The 23,018-nt window shown below is 35.9% G+C and overlaps 1 protein-coding gene across 2 annotated transcripts; it reads left to right on the top strand.

Moving 5' to 3' along the window:
• The first annotated feature begins 2,115 nt into the window (after window positions 1-2,115).
• LOC147401786 (uncharacterized) lies at window positions 2,116-6,552 on the top strand. Of its 2 annotated transcripts, XM_086443201.1 has the most exons (4): window positions 2,116-2,515; window positions 5,239-5,363; window positions 5,646-6,074; window positions 6,188-6,362. In XM_086443201.1, exons 1-4 carry the CDS (start codon window positions 2,278-2,280, stop codon window positions 6,227-6,229), a joined length of 834 nt encoding a protein of 277 aa, XP_086299327.1. In that variant the 5' UTR covers window positions 2,116-2,277; the 3' UTR covers window positions 6,230-6,362. The 2 variants fall into 2 exon arrangements, with proteins under 2 accessions (XP_086299327.1, XP_086299326.1); XM_086443200.1 differs by having other exon boundaries at window positions 2,121-2,515; window positions 5,646-6,552.
• Window positions 6,553-23,018: the final 16,466 nt, after the last annotated feature.

The following is a 23,018-nucleotide window of genomic DNA, read 5'->3' as shown; positions in this document are numbered from 1 at the left end:
AAGAGGTGTGGGCTCAGAAGGAAGAGCTCTTCTCCTCCCTTGGAGGAATCAGATCCAAAGGGACTAAATGACAATAAAACCCTTATTGAGGATCTAGCCATCCGTTGGTCAAGCAGGAGAGGACTCCTCGAGGATGGGAATGAGAACCTGATTTGGCAACCTGACTTTACTATGGGTGTTGGTTTGGTCAGCAACAAAAATATTGGAGTGATGAACTCTATGATCATTACCTCATTCTTCTCCTACTCCATTCCTCCCAAGGACATGAAGCTTGTTGATCGGGTCAACCTTGATCTGACATTTGGGAAGTTGACCTAGGGCTTCTACTAAGTAATACTCGGCTCTATCTTCATATATCTTACTTTATATCTTATCAATTTTTAGGATTGCTTTCTTCTTTGTAGGCCAATATGTATGGATCCTTGGCTTTCCTTAGGTGACGTGAAGCATAAAAACCATTTAACTTCCCTAACCAGGAGTATGAAGAGAAGTTGGCTATTCTTAATGACGAGTTAGCCTCCTCTAACCATGCCACTAAGGAGGCCATGGAGGACCTCGATGTGAACTTGGCTCAGTTCTCCAAGACAAATGATGCCATGGACACCAATAATAAGAAGTTTGTGAGCTCCCAACATTCTTTCCAACTGGAACTCACTAGCTACAAGGAGAGAGTGGAGATGAGGGATTTAGAGCTGGCGAACCTCTAGGAAAAGGTGAAACAACAGGGGCAAGAGGCAAAGTAGTGGGATCTCGAGCTAGGCTCCTTCAAGGCTGACTTTGAATAGCGTTTGGAAGTTGCCATAAGCTGTGCTTTGGTTACTCAACTCGACTCAGTGCGGGTGAAAGCCAGGGTAGAACATGCCAAGAAAAATGAGGTAGTGACAAAAAAGCTGTTGAGTTTCCCCTTTAATCGAGATTCGATTGCGGTGTATCCCCTGATTACAAGGAACCTAGACGAAATTTGAATATCTGATATTAAGTCCAAGATTCTTAGGAGATCTCTTCCAAGATCTTCGAACTTGACATGTGTAATTCAAAATGGTACAGATATTCAGATTAGGCCTACTTTATTAAGCAAGCCAGGTCTCCACTTATGTTGTCATGTCCTATGAGTCAGACTAGAGGCTATTACGTTGGTGTACCTTACTATTGGGTATGATTAGATTTATTGACTCGCTCCAAGTACCACTTACTCGGCTAGGATACATGTACAATTTAGATAATGTATTATTATTATCCTCGACAAAACAATTATGTATCTTGAGAAAATATCTATGATTTTATAACATGCCATGTCAGGAGAGTATGTCAAAGGGGAGTAAGACAATCACACCTCTTAGAAAAATATAACTTGGATGCCTTTCCCATCACCACCACCACAATTGTGTGGTCGTCATGTTCAAGAAGTTGAAATCTTGAAAAAGATGAATTTAGATTTTTAGATAAACTTTTAAACAATCTACGTGAGAAAACAAGGTGAAGAGGCATATTACCATTTTGAAAAGAAAAATACTAAACTGACTTCCTCATCATATATGCTAACAGGGGGATGTGCACAGAAGTACCCTTTAAGATTTTTCTCCATACATGAATATTATAATGCGTTCGGGAAAAATATTGATGCTTCTCTTCTCCCTACACGTGGTGAAGACAGATGCTTTCCACTCGCATCTAGAGGAAAACAATCTATGATTCCGTGAACACCTCGACGTCCAGTTTGTGTCTAACGCGGTGTCACTTTAGCATTTTCTTCTTAAATATATTCAGTAAAATGTAGAATGGGAAGGTATCAGATAAAGCCAACAGTAGGTCGATAACTTTCAAGAAGGCATCGATGACTCCAATTTGAATAAAGACAAGAGTGGCAATACAGAACGATGTGCTGTTGCTGAAATAGAGTAAGGTGTCTGCATGGCACATTTTTACTGGATTTCAAATACATAGGCTTGCGTGTACAACTTTAAACATCAAATGAAATGGACACGTGCCCCTGTAGACACGTACGAACGTTACACCTTTCTAAATCCTAACTCTAAAGACAATACGTCTACGAGAGAAATATGCGGAAGGAATGTCCTTACAAACTAATTCGAAACTTTAAGTTTACGAGATATTATTTAATAAATAATTGTTATACAGTTTGTTAGTTAAAGCTACTTTAATTTCTCTTATCTCAGTTTTATTCTTTACTTACAATCCAAGCAAACTCTCCATTTTCATCTTGAATTAGAGAATCCTTCGATACTCTGTTTTTTTCTTTTTTTTTTTAAAGGAACAATGGATCTACAATGCCTTAATAACTGCAATCGAGTCCCTGTTTGTGCTAAAATCTGCTACTTTTTGCAGGGAAATTCATGTCCTAGAAGATCATTTTCCTGCAATTTTACGAGATTGGCTTCTTTTCGATCTGAAAACAGAAGCTTTTTCGAGATTAAGGGTTTGAAGTCGAAGCATTTTTCATCTCTTGTGGTGACAGCGATGGGAGAAAAGAACCTCAACAATTCGTCTTCTTCTGGTAAGAGTTCAGTTTTGGTTGAATTGAGGTTTAAAAAATGTTTTTTTTTTGAAGCACTTAAGCTCCATTTGTTATCAGACAAAAGTTTCTTGGAAAAACTTCATGCTAGATTTTTAGTTTTTTTTTTTATAAGTAATTTTGTGCTAGAAAATGACTTTTCTCTGTTTGGTTGAGATCGGAAGAATCCCTGGATAATTGTGGAAAAGAAATTCCACTATTTCGTATTATTAGAAAATGATGCAATAGCCTGAAATTTAATTTCTCATTTTCTTACTAGTGTTAAAAATATCTGTTTTTCAATAAATTAAAAGTTGATCCCCTATGATTTGGTATATTTTCATGTTGACCCTTAACCTTCTGAGAATTTCACGATGTTAACGTTCCAAGGTTACTATTTTAGCATCTCATTTATAAGGAGAAATTCTATTGCCACACTAACTTTGGCTAACACCGCCCCAATTCATATGTAAATATGGGATTTTTTTTCAAAAAGTGCACAATATAGGTCAAAGTTCTGATTTCAATACACTGTTCCGTTTAATTCCCAAAACATGTTTTTCCATCACTTTTATAATCAATGAATTCGTTGATAAATTACCGACTAGATCATTAACATGAAAAAATAATTGATATTTTATCTACGAATTTGTTGATATTAAAAGTGATAATCTCATAAGTTCGTAAATTACAAAAGTCAAATTCATTGCACAAAATGAAGATTCACACTATGTAAATCACCAAATAAACAGACAGTTTGGGTGGTGATAACAAACTTGGTGTAGCAACAGAAACTCTTTTTATAATTTTATTATTTATTAGAAAAACGCTGGAATGATACAAACCGACACACAAAGGTGTCAAAAATGATGTGTAGGCTCGAACATAATCATGGATGCTTTTTTCACATATCTCGAGGAAAGCATTTTTATTGGTATGCGCGCGACACCACATCATTTTGTCACCTTCATCACCACTCTTTTTTAATTTTGAGTTTTGATATATATATATATTTTTTTCAATAATAAATAGAGTGGTGTTGGGGTGACGCAAAAGGAGACGCAAAGGTGACAAAATGATCTTCCGTTGTCAACTCTTAAATATATTGGTTAAAATAATCTTTATTTTAACAAATAAGAGACTCTTTTGTTTTTCGACCAAAAACCCATCATCTTCAACATCTTTGTTTTTCTACCAAAAACCAGTGATCATCTCTGCCTACCCAAAAATCCATCTCGTTCTTGAGGTCTATATGTTGTAGTAGGAAGAATTTTCAGATTGAAGATGTGAGTAAAAGATTTCGTCTTCCATAGAAAGGTATGTAGGTTCAATTAGGTATTATTTTCAGATTCAAGGTTAGGGTAAAAGATTTCATCTTTTAATTCCGCCAAAATCCTTGTTGTTCTTGGGTGGGGGTTTGTATTTTGAAGTAGATAGAAATTTCAGGTTGAAGATGACTTGTTTAAGGGATAAAATCAAGGGATTTTCTGTTGGAGGTTGAAGATGAGGGCATATAAGTCATTTATTTTACTACATGACAGAAGACTTAGGTCAAGAAGCTTGATAACGTTTTACAAAAACAGGGGTATCTCCAATAATCACGGTTAAGATTGACAGAGACATTTTGAGTTAAATCACCTTAAAGTGATTGGACCAGAATCAAATTAAGCGTTCTATTCATTTTGGAAACTTTCCAGTTTGGTATTTTAGGAAAAATCATGATAAACTGATTATCCCACGTGGCATTCATTCGACTCTCCTAAGCTGACTAAGTTCAAAAATCGTACATCTGTACGCATCGGCATACAAAACTGCACTTACTCATAAAAAATGTATCCCCACATGAGGGGTAATCAGATTGCCACGACTCTTTTGGGAAAGTTATTATTTTGAAAATTTTCTATTTGTTTGAAATTGATATATGATAAGAAATTGGGTATAATTAAGATTTGAGTCGTACTGGGGTGACACAGCTTATTGTGATTATCACAATTCTGATGTGGACATGCATATATAATCGTTGATGGTTTTTACTCGTATCACGAGAAAACAGTCTATGGTTACGTGCACATCCCACGTCAGACTTGTGAGAATCGCAATAAATACTTTTTGTCATTTCAGCATTTTCCTTAAGATTTAGAGTCTTTTTAAAAAGGGTTTTTATTTTTTACTACCGTTCTCACATTTCTGACATGAAGGTGTGCACATAACGGTAGATGCTTTTTTTACTTATATCTTGAGGAAACAATGAAAATCAAATCATAGTCCCCCAAGGATTTTCCTTTGAGAATATAGAATTGGTTTCTTTAGATTTTATTGAAGTAGGTAATTATTTCTTTGCACTTTTCACTTTATTTTATCGAGAGCACATCGTGATTAGCATTGGAAAACTATTGAGAAAATATTATTAGAGCTAAAAGTGTTAGTATTGCAACAAAAATGACTTTTGTATGAACTTTCAGTTAAATTGATTAATTATAATTGTTGAAGTAAAATTTAAATAACCAAGCATATAAATTTTGTGTTCGAGGTTCATCAAGACCGATACAGTTTGAACCTATACACCTAATGGTATTCCTCTGAGTCTCTTAGATTGATGAACTTGAACAAAATTCATATATATTTGAAACATAGTGAAGGCTATAAGATGTCATCAAACACTTCTCAAGTGTAATACATATAATATTGAAGATAAGTTGTATATTTGAGAATGCTTTTCATTACAGGAAGCAGTGATCAATCTATACCAGACGGGGATGGTTCAACAGGAAACAATCTTGCTTCCTACAACAAGGAATTTGATGTTTCGGACTGGAGAAATTTTAGAGCAAAATTTGTCGGTCGGGAGCAGGTCAGTTATTACATTTCTTATTACTTCAAATTACAATAGATGTCCTTTTAATTCTTCAAAAGATAAAATTATATTAAATAAGTTTTGAAGACAAATTATTCAGATGTGATTCAATATGTAACCCAGTTGGCTACCCTTGTGTAACTCCTGTATAACGATGATCATCTCTACCATCGATATCTTTATCTTTTAATATATTATATTTTACAAAAAGTAAATAAATAAAAATAAACAATGCTTCAAATTCTTACTTCTAAACAAATTAATGTTGGTCTAATGCAGGAACGACTCGTGGACATTGATGCTCCCTTCCATGACGGGGTCTCCCACTTAGCTTCCAAACCACTTAACGTGAAATGGGCTCACCCAATTTCTGTACCAGAGACAGGATGTGTCTTAGTTGCCACTGAGAAGCTTGATGGGGTTAGTACCTTTGAAAGAAGTGTTGTCCTTCTACTCAAATCAGGAACCAAAGGCCCAGGGACATTTATTTCATTTAAAACAGGTTTACCAGTACCAAAAATATGGGAGGACTCCATTGGAATCATCATCAGCCGCCCACTCCACCTAAAGATGAAGCACATGAATCCTACAAATCTTGATCTCGCTACAACCTTTGCAGATTGTTCTTTGTACTTTGGTGGCCCCCTTCAAGATAGTATGTTCTTGTTAAATACAGAGGACAATTCACAACTTCCGGTGTTTGAACAGGTTATATCTGGCATTTGTTTTGGTGATAAAAATTGTTTCCATGAAGCTACAGACTTAGTGAAGAAAGGAATACTTAGACCTCAGGATTTCAGATTCTTTATTGGGTGTACCAGGTGGACGCCAGATCAATTGAAAAAGGAGATCAAATCAGATGATTGGTACGTTGCTGCATGTAGTGCAAATTTATTGTGTGGGGATTCATCAGGTTCTTCTTTGGAAGGTCTTTGGGAGGAAATTTTGCAGCTCATGGGGGGACAATATGCAGAACTTAGCAGGAAACCCAAGAAAGATAGCTAACAAGATGCAGGTGAACCCATCAATAGCATAGGAAGTTTGCTAAAATTAACGTCGTTTGTTGATAAAATGAGAGATGGTACTTAATGCTTGTTTTCATCTAATATAATGATTCCCCACCATATGTAAATGTAAGCTCTTTTATGTATTTCTATACTGTTACGAAGCTGTTTGGGGCTCTGAACTTAAAGCATTAACCTTGAACAACTTAATCCTTCGATAAATAATAGGTAAATCCAGAAAATATGATTAAATTTATAAGTGAGGATTAAAATCATGATGTGGTTTTGTCTAGAGTCACGAAAAAATAATGATACTGTCAATCGAGATATTCTGAAATAATCTAAAGATCAACTAAACATTGAATGTTTCAGGGGAAATATTCTACTCTCAATTTAGTCTCCACCAATATGGTATGAAACTATAAATCCATGTTTATAAGTATTGCTCTCAGAAGATGTGGTGCCCATGTATCAGATCAGGACTCACCGAAACACAACCCGAACCCATAGACTTTTAATTGTAGACCATCTCATATTTTCTTGTTGGAAAATGCTGGAATGACACAGACGGAGAAACAATGGTGATATAAATGATGTGGTGGCGCGCACATAACCGTAGATGCTTTTTACTTGTATATCGCGGAAAAGCAGATATGGTTATGTGCGCACTACCACATCATTGTGTCACCCCAGCACGACTCTTTCTTGTTAGGCTGTCCAAACAAACATGCAGTAGATCGGATATTTGAGGTGATTCTGTATTCCATCTTATCAGATGGTGGTTTTGTATCCACTTTATATTTGCTATAGCTTCTGGTGTTATTCTTGGAAACCATTTTAGCCCTAGTTGGTGTACTAGGTGAGGAAACTACAGGTGTTATTCTATTGCAGTGTCAGCCATTCATCCCAGAAATAAATATTGGACAACAACAATTAGCATAAAAATCAATTACAAGTGTATTGGACAGCAAAAAATAACATATAAATGATCAAAGTTAATAAGGTACAAGTAAATTCTAGAGACAATTGTGAAAAGTATTATCAAGCGACTAGTTGGATCAAATATATTGTGCCCTTTTATTTAGAGATTCTTTTGTCACACCAACTTTTGCTAGTGCCCAATTCATAAGTAAATCACCAAAGAATTAGCACACATCTTAGGGTGGCATGAATAAAAGTTGGTGGTGTGGCAATGAAGCTCTTTCTCTCTCTCTCTCTCTTTCTCTGTGGCTAATAATACATTGAAATTTAAGGAGATGGCGCCTTACAAGTGGTTAGGTTGATCCTTCCTTTTGACTGTACAAAAAAATCCCCATCACCACAAGCACACAAGCCAACAACACATTATTGCAGAGCTTCTTACGTGCTTTTTTGAACCACCAAAAGCTTCCCAGAGGTGAATCTTTATTAAAAATTTAAGGGATGGTAGAACCCTAGTTATCCCATTTCTCGAAGAACCTCCATGTGATTCTTTGGCGTTGATTGTTTGACCAAAAAATTGAAGTTTCTTTGTTGTTGTCTGTGTGACGGAAATAGCTAAACTCCTCCAAAAATGAGAATTGGATTCTTATTTGTGAACATTTGAAAAAACATCAAAGCAACACAACTTGTGTCTTAAACTTTACCTCCCATGTCACACTTTAGATTGGGCAATATCCCCAAAGTTTTTACTGGTCTTGACCTTGTCAAAACGAGCTTTGTAGACGGCTTCTTGGATTTGCCTCTCATGCTCTCTGAGCATTTCCTCCATATTCCCCCCTGGAGGCATTAGAGGTCTAGAGTAGTGAAGTCTATTCTTCTTGGGACCATAATCCTAAAATCATAAATCATGCCAAGTTTAAGTAAACAATTTCTCTCATAGTTTTATTAATGAAGGTGACACAAGGTAAGAATAGAATTCAAATTCAACAAGAAATCTAGAAGCAATCTGCAACAACAATCAAGTAGAGAATCATGCCTTGTAACTAATGCACTTGTTGTATTTTAATAAATAAAATCTATAACTGATGTACATGTTATTTTCTTAGCTGTACAATTCCTTAGATAGATTTGTAAGGTCTGTATAAAAATCATCCGAAGGATCAATACAATTGGTGTATTGAAATTTCCATTGTGAGCTCCTGAAAGATTTATTTTTCTATATGATATCAGAGCAAATCTCCAATGAGAATTTGATCCTCATGTCTTCCGCAAATCAGCATACCTCTTCCTTAGAAATCCCTCTTATTGTTTTTAACATCACAGCTCAGATCAATGAGAAACTCACACCCTCATCTTTTTCCCAATAACGATCTCAATTTGAGGCTCTCCTAATTAGCTATGCTCTAGTGGATTACGTCAATGGCGACTCACATTGCCCCCCCCCCTAGATGGAACCCCACCATCTATAGCCAAGAAGCATCACTAAGTTAGACAAGGATAAGCTAATTCTTAGCGATATCCTTGCATCTACTTCCCCAAAAATCACGTCCCTTATTGCCATAGCCAAAACCTCCTATGAAGCTTGGAAAAAATTATCAACTATGTACGCAAGTAAATCGCGTATAAGGGCAATGCAATTAAAGGAAGAACTGACCTTGATTTAGCGTGGAAATCGCCCAATCCTAGAGTATCTTCATGCGGTTAAAGGCTTGGCTGATAACATAGCCCTCATTAATCACCCAATCTTTGACGATGACATCACCCTATATGTTCTGAACGGGTTAGGGCCCGAATTTCGTGAGATTGCTGCACCTATTCAGGTTAGAGAAAAATCTCTTACTTTTGAAGAGCTCCATGATCTACTTGTTGGGCATGAGAATTACTTGCGAAGGATGGAGGATGTTACCCAGCAGCTCGTGGCTGCTGCGAATTTCATAAGCCAACATTTCGGCTTCTCTACTACTCAACAACCGAAAGGAAATAACAAGGGTCAAGGGTCTTTGCATCAACAAGGCCATAATCATTTCTCAAATGGCCCACCTCGTGATCAACGGCGTACCAATAACTCGGGCTGTTCCAATTCAAACCAAAGACGATATCAGCCCAAATGCCAGTATTGCGACTAAGTGGGCCACACAACTAAGGCCTGCCCCCAATTACATCCTTCTGAATGACTGTTAATTGTGCAGGAACATCTGATGGTCAAGAACATAAATGGTTAATTAACTTTGCAGCTTCCCACAATATCATGGCTGATATACAAAATTTATCAATTCACTCTGAGTATGATGGCACTGATGAAGTCATTCTTAGTGATGGTACATGTTTGGCTGTTACACATATTGGTTCTTTAGCCTTACCCACACCTAAAAAAATCTTTCATTTACATGATACATTATGTGTTCCAAATATTCACACGAATCTCATTTATGTTCATCACTTCACCAAACAAAATGATGTTTTTCTTGAATTTCACCCACTTTATTTTCTTGTGAAGGAACAATCCACGGGGGCGATACTTCTAAGAGGAGCATGTGAGAATGGCGTTTACATGTTTCCAAACTCAATGGTGGCTTCTTCCACTCCCAAAATGGTTGCTTATGTGGATAAACGGATCGACGGGTGGCACAAGCGTCTTGGACATCCTTCGATTAAAGTTGTTTAAAATCTTGTTCAATAAATAAAGTACGGCAACAAATATTTGGCTCTACAAGTTTTCAAAGTCGTTCTCCACTTGAAATTATATATACTGATGTTTGGGGTCCTGCTCATATTACCAGGTCTAATGGCGCATGATATTATCTCATTTTGTGGACCATTATATCAATATGTGTGGTTTTACCCAATTTCTACAAAATCTCTTGTTTCTAGCATTTTTCCACAATTTAAAATACTTGTTGAAACAAGGTTTAAGTCCAACATCAAAAGTTTATACTCAGACAATGGTAGAGAATTTCAATGTTTAAAAGAATATTTGTCGGATCATGGTATAAGCCACTACACCACCGCCCCCTATACCCCTCCAACAAAATGGTGTATCCGAAAGGCATCATCGCCATTTTGTAGAGACGGGTCATACTTTGCTTCATGATGCTTCCTTACCTCTCACTTATTGGCCTCATGCATTCCAAACTGCCACTTATCTCATAAATCGACAACCAACTCCCCTTTTTGGTCAACGACCAAATTATCTCAAACTGTGAAAATTTGGATGTTTATGCTACCCTCTCACAAGGCCATACAATAACCATAAATTATAATCAAAATCAATTCCATGTATTTTCATTGGGTATTCACAAACACAGAATGCATATAAATGCATAGATCCATCAACGGATCAGATATATGTTTCCAGGCATGTGACATTCAATGAACTACATAACCCAATTTCTCCAAACCTCACGTACGGCCCAAGCTCTAGAGAAAAACTACTTGCCGATCTCCATTTCTTTCATAAAAAGAACCCGTGCTCTAATTTCCTCTCATCCGCTCCAATTCATGTGCCTTCACGAAGTCCCGTTCACTCCTCACAACCATCCTCAAGCTCGGAACATGTTGCCGTCATCTCTGCACAACCTCCAGGTATATCCTCCTCTATCTCTACTCCTTTTCCTTGTGAATCGCATGAAAACCGAAGTGATGTGAATTTAAATTCAAACTTGGATGTTGGTTTTAATGTTACTGCATCGCATGCTTCATCCTCACATCAACTTGCATTTACTTCTGTTTCTGATTCACAATGTTCTGTACCAAATGAAAACCCCTCAACCCGAACCCATTCCATGACTACTAGATCCATGAACAACATTTTCAAACCCAAGCAATTGCACATTGTCTCTGAGCTCTTTCTTCCATTACTTCTAGAACCAACATGTGTGAGCCTAGTCATATCTCACCCTGAATGGCGTGCAGCCATGTCTAGTAAATTAATCACTCTCATACGAATGGTACTTGGGATTTAATTCCACCACCCAACAATTGTAATCCAATGGGTTACAAGTGTATGTTTAGAGGTAAACGGAAAGTTGATGGCTCAATTGATAAATTCAAAGCACGACTTATTGCAAAGGGCTACAATCAACATCCTAGAGTTGATTATAAAGAAACTTTTAGCCTAGTGGTTAAACCAGCCACAATAAGGATTGTGTTGAGCATTGCAGTCATGAATGGGTGGCCCTTGAGACAAATGGATGTAAACAATGCTTTTTTACATGGAAATTTGCATGAAATTATTTACATGATACAACCTCAGGGTTTTAAAGATTTGTGTAGACCTGATTATGTGTGTAGGCTAAGGAAAACAATTTATGGTCTCAAACAAGTCCCATGGGCGTGGTGTTCAGCTTTAAAAAATGCTCTCATAGAACTCGAATTCCACAACTTTAAAGTTGATTCCTCCCTATTTGTTTATTGTTGTGATTCCGTTGTATGCTATTTCCTTGTTTATGTCAATGAATTGGTCATTACTGGTAATGACAAAAAGTTTGTAGCTCATGTTGTTAACAAACTTGGTGATCAATTTTCCTTGAAAGATATGGGTTCCCTTCACTACTTCTTAGGTGTGGAAGTCATCTCAACTAATGCAGGTTTATTCCTCTCACAACATAAGTATGTTCGTGACATCTTGGAGAATACAAACATGGCTGGTGCAAAGGATGTTTCTACACCATGGTCAACTACTCAATCTCTTCACTTGGTGGATAGGATGGTTGTAGTGAACAATACAGAGTATAGGAGCGTCATTGGCAACCTACAATATCTTTCCTTAACCCGTCCCGACATTTTCTTTGCCGTCAATAAGCTTTCTCAATTTATGCACAAGCCAACGGTCACCCATTAGACAACTACTAAGAGGCTTCTTCGGTATCTCAAGAAGATGATTTTTCATGGCATTCACATCAAGAAAGCTGCAGCATCATGCTTAACAACCTATAGTGATGCCAACTAGGCTGGAAACATTGATAATAGAACCTCTACATTGGCGTACATTACATTTTTGGGCTGCAATCCCATCTCATGGAGTTTGAAAAAATAACGAGCTGTTGCTCGGTCCACTACGGAAGTAGAATATCGAGCCCTTGCAAATGGCGCATCAGAAACAATGTGGTTACTTGCACTCCTTCAAGAACTTGGATTTCCATTAAAGGTGCCATCATCTCTTCTATGTGATAATCTTGGAGCGACTCATCTCAACTTTAATTCGGTCCAACATGCAAGAATGAAACATATTCAAATTGATTTTCATTTTGTGCGTGATTAAGTTAAGAAAGGTACACTTAAAGTGAGTCATGTCCACACTCAAGATGAATTGCCTAATTTACTAACCAAGCCATTATCCCGGGAACGCATATAATTTTTATGGGACAAAATTGGTATTGCCGATGGAAGCTCAATTTTGCGTGTTAAGGTAGGTGGCACAAGGAAAGAATAAAATTCAAACTCAACAAGAAATCTGAAAGTAATCTACAACAACAATCAAGCAGAGAATCATGCCTTGTAACTAATGCATTTGCTGTATTTTAGTAAAAAAATCTGTACTGATGTACATGTTATTTTCTTAGCTGTACAATTCCTTAGATAGATTTGTAAGGTTTGTATAAAAATCATTCGAAGGATCAATACTATTGGTATGTTGAAATTTTCATTGTGAGCTCCAGAAAGATTTATTTTTCTATAGGTTTTAGGTTTCAGATATGTAACATTCATGCCTTAAAACTACGCAAAAATGTTCGCTAATTTGTTATAGTTAGTAACCATCAAAGATTCCTTGCCACATACCCGATCACTCTTCTTGTGTGAAGAAGTTGGCCCGGGCAAATGGTAGGAAGAGTCAGCATCATCTAGCTGATTGTATCTAGCATTGAATTGCTGCTCTACCTGGTTTGAATGTGCGCTACTTTCTCTCTCTCTTTGATACTTTTTTTTTCTTTTGTATATGGTTAGAGGTGAGTTTTCTCAGATTCATGTTTTCTTTAGTCTCCTCCAAAGAAGAAGGTTCCAAAACGGAATTAGAATCCTACTTAAGCTGGGTACTTTTTTTTTTCACAAATTTTATTTTGTGTATTTCTTATTTTTGGATCGAACCTATTTAGAGTTCTCATTTACTTGGTTTGATTTAAAACGTAGGATTAGATGGAAATTTTTGATAAGGTTTGAAGTGTTTTCCATCAAACCTGTTGGCTAAAGAAAATGACCTCAAGCCCTCATTATCATAGTCATCATTGTGATTATGATGTGATGATGATTTAGTTCTTATGAGAGGAGGACCATGGTGATCATGAGGATATTGAGATCATTTTACATTAGTCTACAAGAAATGACCAAGGTCAAGGGACTGACTTCCCCATCGATTTGAAAGTATAAAGAAAATGAGGTGGGTGGCATATCATCAATTTGAATCTTGAAGACACGATGGAAACCGGAAATGTAACGTATAAGAAAAGGCTTGCAAAATACAATGACTTCACAAGGAAAGCATTGAGCCAAGTAATGCATGTGTGCCACAACAACACTAAAGCTACCTTTTTTAACGTGTCACACATGCATAATCCACGTATTCTCGTATATTTTTAAAGAAATATGATGAATGCACTCAATTTTGGCATGTGGTTGGGTATGTGGCTGACGTGGCAAGGGTGAAGAACCATAGATCTTTTTCGTGTGTATTTATGGTTTTACACCCTTGACATGTCAACCACGTACCAAAACCGTTTGCATTCATCATGACTCAATTTTAAAAGAGTGTTGATTTTCTAACTACAAAGTCTTCACTCCGTTAATACTCAACTGATGTGGCACGAACACAGAATCATAGATCTCTTTTCCCTTGGGATACACAAATGCACATCTTTATGAAAGATGTTCAATTGTGAATCCCAAGAAAAAAAGATCTATAGTTTTGTGTCTATGCCACGTCAATCGAGTATTGACTAAGTGAAGACTTTTTAGTTAGAAAGACATTATTTTTATAAAAAAAATAATGATATGCACTTTTACACTTATAGAAATATCTGAAATGTGTCGTTTAAGTTCTCAAATCAATTACATGTCCCTTGACTTTGGCCTTCTATTAACGATTAGTAAAGATAATGCTAAAATAACTTTTCACAACACTGCACTTATGTAGAGTGCCAATAGAACCATAGATGATTATTCTAGAGATACGAGTGAAAAACATCTATGATTCCATGCATACCACGACGTTAACTCAATATAGAATATAGTATCTTGTGCATCCACTTTAACATTTTTCATTAGAAAAATAAAATAATGATTTTCTAACTCCCCCTTTGACATACTCTCCTAAAGTGGCATGTGCTAGAATAATAGATTTTTTTTCATCGATGTAGAGGTGGAATCGAGTTTTACCTTGATCAATTTTGCTCTACTGATTCGAAGTAGCTCCTAAGTCCTTCTTGTAAGCACTGGTGTGGTACCTGCCAATAATCATCCAACGCCTAAATTAGAGTTATAAAGAAAACTATATTAAAGAAAAATAGTTTCAGTTTCCCTTTTTATCGGGATTCAATTACGGTGAATCCCCTGATTACAAGGATCGTAGACGAAATTTGAATATCTGAGATTGAGTCCAAGATTTTTGGGAGATCTCTTTTGAGATCTCCAGACTTGATATGCAAAATCTAAAATTATATAGATATTTGGATTAGGCCTGCTCTACTAAGCTGGCCAGGTCTCCCCTTATGCCATCCTGCCTTATCAGTCAGAGTAGACGTTACTACCTTTGTATACTATGCTATTGAGCATGATTGGATTTACTAGCTCGCTCCAAGTACCACTTACTTGATTAGGGCATGTGTACGGTCTAAATAATGTACCATTATTATCCTCCACATTTACGCATTCTCGAGGAGAAGCGAAGCTTCATTGTCTTCTCAAGACATGTATCTCTTTCCTGATTGGTTGCTATTATCTCCCATCATTACTTCAATCGTTGCAGACACCCCATTTTTGCATCCGCCTGATTAATCAACTTGCCAACCCGATTGCAACAGTTCCCAATGATGGATGATTATTCCAATGCTTTATTTGTTACTAGATATGTTTCAGAAATCTGGATGAGGTATCTCGAACTGACAAAATTATAGAAACCACGCTACGTTAGGAAAATATAACCCCAAAAGCTTAGAAATCATCATTTTTCAAACAAAAAGAAGCTTCACGATAAAAATCACTAAAAAATGACCAAATTACCAAGATACCCCTAACCTTAAAACATCCCTAGAGCCTACGTTACGCTTAGAAAAACCCATTTAAACACATAAAACAACAAATTGAAATCAAGCAAACCATTTCACCAATTTTCACAGAAATTGACAAAATTACAAAAATACCCTCATAAAGTTCACGGCTATTTCGTACAAAAATTTTCATAAATGACACAAACCAATATTCTCGTTGAATTCTTTACGAAAAACAGATTCCAAAACATCCTGAAACATTGAAAAATGACTTAAAACGTAAAAAGTCATCTCCGAGGGTAAAACAGTAATTTTACAATTTTAATAATTAAAATTTTTAAATTAATAAATAAAACATTAAATAATGTAAAGTGAAACATTAATAAAATTAATTAAAAAATTTGAATCAAAAAATCGATCAATTAGACTTTCAAGCAAAATTGTTGATAGTTGTCAAGATATTTATTCAAGGACCCCTCCATCTGGCGGTCCAAAGAATTAAAGATATAATAAAAAGGGGTTTTCCAAAAATTAAAGTCAATCAAGTAAGACTAAAGTCAAGATATTAAAAATCAACCAAGTGAGACTAAAGTCAAAGTATTAAATTCAATATCATAAGACTAAAGTCAAAATCCTAATCTAAAGTAATCAAGTCAATCTCATAAGAATAAAGTCAAAACCTTAATAAGACTAAGTCAATCTCATAAGACTAAAGTCAAAACCCTAATTAAAATCCTAAAGAAAACCTAATTAAACACTAATTCTATCCAAAAAAGTTTATAAATAGGAGCCTCCACACCCTATTTTCGTATCAAATAAATTAACCTTAAAAAAAGTATGATCAAATAAATTAACCTTAAAAAAAGTAGGTCCAAAAGCTTCCTTAGCCTCCCATAAACCCTAATTTTGAAGTCCCAACTCCTTACCTAACACCTATACTTCAATTTTAATTCGAAAAATACCTATACGCCCTTTAAAAACACTTAGAAATCCATAAACAAATCCGAAAAATCCAAATCTAAGAAAGAGATACCTTGCCTCAGAGATCAAAAATCAGATCTGGAGATAGAACAAAACGAGGAGTACTGTACAAGGAGTTACTCTATCATATCTGAGGGAACAAGACTTTTATTTTCAGAAAGATATACAAATTTCTTACTTTTTTATTTATTTATTACTTAGGTGTTTTAGCAATGTAGTTTATTTAGGAATTAGTAGAGATCAACGTTTATTGGCGGGGTTGGTGCCTAACACCTTCCAACCCCGTAATTTGATCCCCGAACTCAATTTCTTTTTTAAGTAGATTAGGTGTTTTTATTCGTTTAGAGTTCAAGTTTGATTCCTAGACCGTATTAACTAGGTGACAACTCCCAAACCTCGAAGGTCAAAAGTGGATCCGTGCACCCCGCGGATCGATGGCGCTTTTAGTGGCGACTCCACTAAGGAATTTTTGAGGATCAGACTTGAAAAACCCCAAGAATGGGAGCATTGCTAAAATTACCTAGAATGTTTTTTATTTATTTTGTTGGTTTATTTGTTTATTTATTATTTTATTTGCATCTTTGTGTTTTGATTCGATTATTGAGCATGTATTTTTGAGTATTGGATATCTCAACATATTATTTTTATGGTTCAATCAAGCATTACTTTTGCGGTTCAATTGAGGACCATTCGGAACAACCCTAAATAATTTGGGATTTCAAAGGATGATTGCATTAAGGACGGAGTGATAGTTGTTAGACCATATAGATTTTTTAGTTTTCTATCTATTATTTTAGGAATCAATCTATCCTTTGACTTTTTTTTTTAGTTTTTATTTTATTTTTGAGTCAATCTGCCATTTGGCATTACAATTTTTTTTTTTTTTTTTTAAAGAAAAGGGGGCAGCCACCTTTTAAAAAAAAAATTTAATGTGTTGCCAAAGGGCAACCACGTTTTAAAAAAAAAGGTTTTTAATGTGCTGCCAAGGGGCAGTAACGTTTTTTTTTTTTTTCTTTAATTTTTTTTTTTTTTGTGCTATTAAGGGGCAGGGGCAGCAACAATTAACAAAATAAGGGGCTGATGGTAAAAAATATATATATATATATATATTTTTCTGTTAAGGGGACAGCAACGTTTTTAAAAAGAATAGCTGGTGTGGAATAATCAAAAAACGATTTTTTTTCCATCTTCTTCTCCAATGGAAACAGTAAAGAGATAATGTTATCTCTCTGACTCTCTATCTCTATCTCTCTCTCTCTCTTCTCCACTTGTTCTTCAAATTTTTTTTTCTTTCTACCGTTGCTAACAGCAAAGACATGAAAGTCGCTTTCTAAGAAAAAAAAAAAAACAACCAACGTTGCAGTGTGTGGAGGGTTGTTAGTAAAAGTTTTTTTTACTTCTTCACATCTGTGTGAAGAAGGGGCAACAGAGAGAGTGCATCTCTCTTCCCTCTCTCTCTCTCTCTCTCTCTCTCTCTCTCTCTCTCTCTCTCTCTCTCTCTCTCTACTATGAAAGTGGGACAATATGCTTTGCTCGTAGAGTTCCATGTTGTGGCAATTGGGTCAACAAAGATTGCTGGAGAGATAGTTCATAAAGGATTTCACCAGACGAAGAATGAGCATAAAGACATGCTTTACCCAAGCAATGTGTCCATATACTTTGGTAGCATTGTTTCAACATTTAAACGTCCCTTTTGTTGTTTGTTATTTAATTTTTCTTTTTTTTTTCTCTTTCCCCTTTTGAAAAAAATAAAAAAATAGAGGTGTGATTGTGTTGCTGCCAGCAACATAATATATATATATATATATATAATTGATTGAGGTGGTGGCAGTAGCATGAAACTTGTGAGTGAAAGTTACGTGGGGGTGGTGGTAACAAAAAATTGTAAGCTATGTGTGCTGGCAGCAAAACAAGAGAATAAATGGGTGTTGCCGACGTTTGTGATGTTAGCAACAGCAAGGACAATTAGTTTGCAGCCAGTAACATGATAAAACAAAAAACAAAAAAAAAAAAAAGAAGGTGGAGTGATGAACTCTATGATCACTACCTCACTCCTCTCCCACTCTATTCCTCCCTAGGACATGGTGCTTGTTGATTGGGCCAACCCTGATTTGGCATTTGGGAAGTTGATCCAGGGCCTTTACTAGTTAATACTCCGCTCTATCTTCATACATCTTGTTTTATATCTTATCAATTTTTATGATTGCTTTCTTCTTTTCAAGCCAACATGTATGGATCATTGGCCCTCTTTAGATGGCATGAAGCTCATGGAGTATGAGGAGAAGTTGGCTCTTTTTAATGATGAGCTAGCTTCCTCTAACCATGCTACTAAGGAGGTCATAGAGGACCTCAATGAGAATTTGGCTCATTTCTCGAAAGAAAACGACGCCTTGGACGCCAATAATAAGAAGTTTGTGAGCTCGCAACTGGAGCTCACTAACTGCAAAGAGAGAGCGGAGAAGAGAAACATAAAGTTGGCGAACCTCCAGGAAAAGGTTAAACAACAAGGGAAATAGGCAAAGTAGCGAGACCTTGAGCTAGGCTCCCTCAAGGCTGATTTTGAACAACGCTTGGATGTTTCCATAAGTTCTACTCCGACGACTCAACTTGAGTCAGTGCAAGTGGAGGCCAGGTTAAAACATGCCAAAAAAGACGTTGTAGCAACCAAGAAGCTGTTGGGTTTGCTCTTTAATCAGGATTCAATTGCGGTGGATCCCCTGCTTACAAGGATCCTATATGAAATTTGAATCTTTAATATTTAGTCCAAGATTTTTGGACTTGACATGAGTAATTCAAAATTGTGCAGATATTCGGATTAGGCATGCCTTATTAAGCAGGCCAAGTCTTCTCTTCTGTTGTCGTGCCTTATGAGTCAGATTAGATGCTACTACCTTGATCTACCCTGCTACTGGGTAGGATTGGATTTATTGGCTCGCTTCAAGTATCACTTATTTAGCTAAGACACGTGTACGATATAGATAACATATCATTATTTCTGTGGCGCCCCGCCGAACACTAACACAAATCCCCATGTCAGATCTCGAGGTACTATGTGGCACCTCGAAATTTCGACATGGTCTCTTCTGTTTATGTTAGCATTCCAAGGCGTTCAACCTGCACCTGATGAACGACATACAATACTGCATACATATACAAAATATAATACTAGCGGAAGCTTATATACGTCTAATAACGTACAAAAATCAGAGTGCGAAAGAAAAAATTTATATACATGATTATACAGGAATTCCTCACTCTAACATAAATCCTAACACTCAAGACAGAATCCATAAGACTACCTGGGGAACTGACACCACTAGGGGGTATAGCCCTAGTACTTACCAAGTGACGGACTCTGGTTGTCTATCTGACCAACCAGATGATCCTCATTCGTGCTCTATACCTGTCTCGCCAAGCTTCGGATCTGAAACTAAAAAAATGAAGAAGGAAATGGTGAGTAACAATGGTTACCCAGTAAGGAAGAAAATAATTTCTGTCAATAACCTCTCCTAACATGAACGAATAAACATACTGAATCATTTTAAAATATGCAAAGTTTTAAAGAAGAAACTAAGATTTACTGGTACAAGTAGCCAGGGATGATCAACTAAACATTTTAAAACTCATATTACATCGATCATCATTACTCACTATAACGTTCTCTTTTTATACAAATCTAATTGATCAAATGGAAACATTAAACATGGATTTCATTTTATATATCAAAATAAGCAATAGATACATAATACACAATGGTGGAGTATTGGAATTAGAGAGTTGGGATTCACGATTGGATCGCTCCCAGTCGGGACATGATGTTACAATTCTTCTCTGATTTTTAGTTCCTGATTTTGTGGCCAGTCGTTGCACTTACCACGTTTGGTTGACCATTTATCCGGCTCAGCTGGCCGTTTGACGTGACCGTAAGCAATGGGTCTATTTTCGATGTGTTAGAACGTTCAACTACTATAGATTGTTAGTGATCACTGACTAATCATCTTCGTCTATGCCTATTAGGTATGCATGTGATTCTCAAATATACAAACCATTCGTATACGACCACCTTTACATTACAAGTTCACTGGTAAAGATAGAGAGGAATATCTCAGATTCCAGTTGTGACTCCACTCTCATACGCGTCCCATACCACATATGAGCTTGGTGGTCCCTACCGTACATCCCAGGATAGTACACCACTCCAGATGATATGACGTACTATGCCTTTAAGCATTCACAAACTCTTTAATAGTTCACAAAATAGCTACATATAAATATTATTTTCATTTGAAAACAAAAGAGAAATTAACAATACAAAGTTGAGAATAGATATCCAGTTTCGTACCATGCAAGTGTGGCCACCCGGCCTAAAATAAATAACAAAACGGAAACGTAAACAGCGCCTCGCGCTAACAGAAATTTAAATAAACATGCAACCAACAATATTATCCCTGGATATCTGTTCACAAACCTGCACACAACACAACAACGTAAAATGCAAACATCACCCCTCGGGTGTGACTCTGACATTTTACCGTTCATACCATTTTTTCCTTTTTTCGATTTTTACAATTTTCAATCTCTTCATAAAATATCCATTTTCTGATATTCATCAACTCAATATGAGTTCATTGAATATTAAATCACATTTTTCAACTATAGAATTTATTTCTATCAATAATATTGAAAAAAAATACAAATTTTATATCAAAACAAGGTCCGAGCAATGCACAAGACCCAATTTATGGAAATAACCCGTTAAAATACCCTACCCACGTATAATTTGTTAAAAATACAATTAAACATATCAATCATGCAATTTCTGGCGTGAATTTTTTGAAATAACAAAAGAATTCTACATTTTGGAAATACATCCAAATTTTTTTTTCAATAAAATTCTAAATGCAATTTTCACAATCTACGATTACTAATAGAAATTGAGAGTTCCTTACAATCTCTAGGAGAAATGATCGAAGCATGTGCGCGAAAATCAAGGTGATCAACACAAAAATCGAGACGGACCGAACTTCGAAACGACTGATTTTCAAAACCGGCCAAGTGATTTCGAAGATCTCTGTATGCTCGTTTCTTCTCCCTTTTACGACGGAAGACGGTTTGACCCAGAAACGGATGAAATTCGAGGTCAAAGTTTTAAATTTTTCATATTTAAATACGACTGATTTTTGACGATATTGGATGAAAAAGAAAGTGAAATGGAAAGAGGTTGGGTGGGTTTTGTAGATGTCGAGGCTGTGGATCTTTTTCTCTTCTATGGCGATCATCGAAAGTACACCGTTTGTCGTAGATCTACGATTGAAATTTGAAGAAAAATAAATTTTTTCGTTTTTATTTTCGTTGGTTGTTGGACGGGTTGGAGAAGACGAGTTTAAAAAAAAATTAAAATTTTATTTATAAAAAATTTGGGACGAATTCGATATTTTTTCAATTGTTTTGATCGACGATAACTTGACTGTCAGGACTCCAAAACTGACAAATGAATATTCTATTTTACCTAATTTTTCGTTCCGGATCTAATGGTATAGTCAATTTCTACAAATTATGTCTCTATCAAAAATTTACATTTTTGGTCTGAGGTGACCCCTAAACTTGATGTCGTTTTCGTTTTTGACGATAATTCGACTTCCTGATCTCCAAAAATGACAAATAAATAGTCCATGTTTAATAATTTTTCGTTATGAACCCAATGGTATGATTGAATCTTAACAATTCTTTCTCTACCAACAAGTCATTATTTTAGCTTGGTCCGATCCGGTAATCGAGGATTTTGCAATTTTTATATTCGAACTCGCATTTAAGCGTGCTTATAGGCTAAAGTATGTTTTTCAATCATTTTGAATCCAATGGTGAGGTCAGATTCCATTAAAAATTATCAGAACAAGGTCCTACAGTTTTACCCTAAGTCCCACTTTCAAGATTTTCTTAAAATTTCACTATTTATTTTTTTTCCTCGAGATACGAATTAAAAAGTTGGGGTGTTACATTTACCCTCGACAATAGGGATACAATATTCACAATTGAACATAAATATGTATAGTTATATATCTCGAGGAAATATATATGATTTTATAACATGTCATGTCAGGAGAGTATGCCAGAAGGGGAGTAAAACAGTTACAACTCTTAGAAAAGTATGACTTGGATGCTTTCTTTCCCATCATCACCACCATCATTGCATGGTCATCATGTTCAAGAAGTTGAAATCTTGAAAAAGATAATTTAGACTACTTTTAAATAATTTATGTGAGAAAACAAGGTTGAAGAGGCATGTTACCATTTGAAAAAGAAAAATGCTAAACTGACTTCTTCATCATATATGCTAACATGGTGATGTGCACAGAAGTACCCTTTAAGCTTTTTCTTGATACAAGAATATTATAATGCATTCGGAAAAAAAAAAATTGATGCTTCTCTTCTCCGTACACATGTTGAAGGCAGATGCCTTCCACTCGTATCTAGAGGAAAACAATCAAGTTTGTGTCTAACACGGTGTCACATTAGCATTTTCTTCTTAAATATTCAATAAATCACTA

The sequence above is a fragment of the Akebia trifoliata genome, chromosome 5 (assembly GCF_017979445.1).
Source record: "Akebia trifoliata isolate Shusen 1 chromosome 5, ASM1797944v1, whole genome shotgun sequence".
In the NCBI taxonomy this organism is placed as follows: Eukaryota; Viridiplantae; Streptophyta; class Magnoliopsida; order Ranunculales; family Lardizabalaceae; genus Akebia; species Akebia trifoliata.
The sequence above is the reverse complement of the archived record's forward strand: the minus strand, read 5'-3'. Positions and strand labels throughout refer to the sequence as shown.

Bases quoted from the DNA above. Each gene is read 5' to 3' on its own strand.
- LOC147401786 (XM_086443200.1), top strand. From the start codon at position 2,278: ATGGATCTACAATGCCTTAATAACTGCAATCGAGTCCCTGTTTGTGCT. The intron at 2,516-5,238 runs GTAAGAGTTCAG...TTTTCATTACAG, and splicing joins CAACAATTCGTCTTCTTCTG to GAAGCAGTGATCAATCTATA. The intron at 5,364-5,645 runs GTCAGTTATTAC...GGTCTAATGCAG, and splicing joins AATTTGTCGGTCGGGAGCAG to GAACGACTCGTGGACATTGA.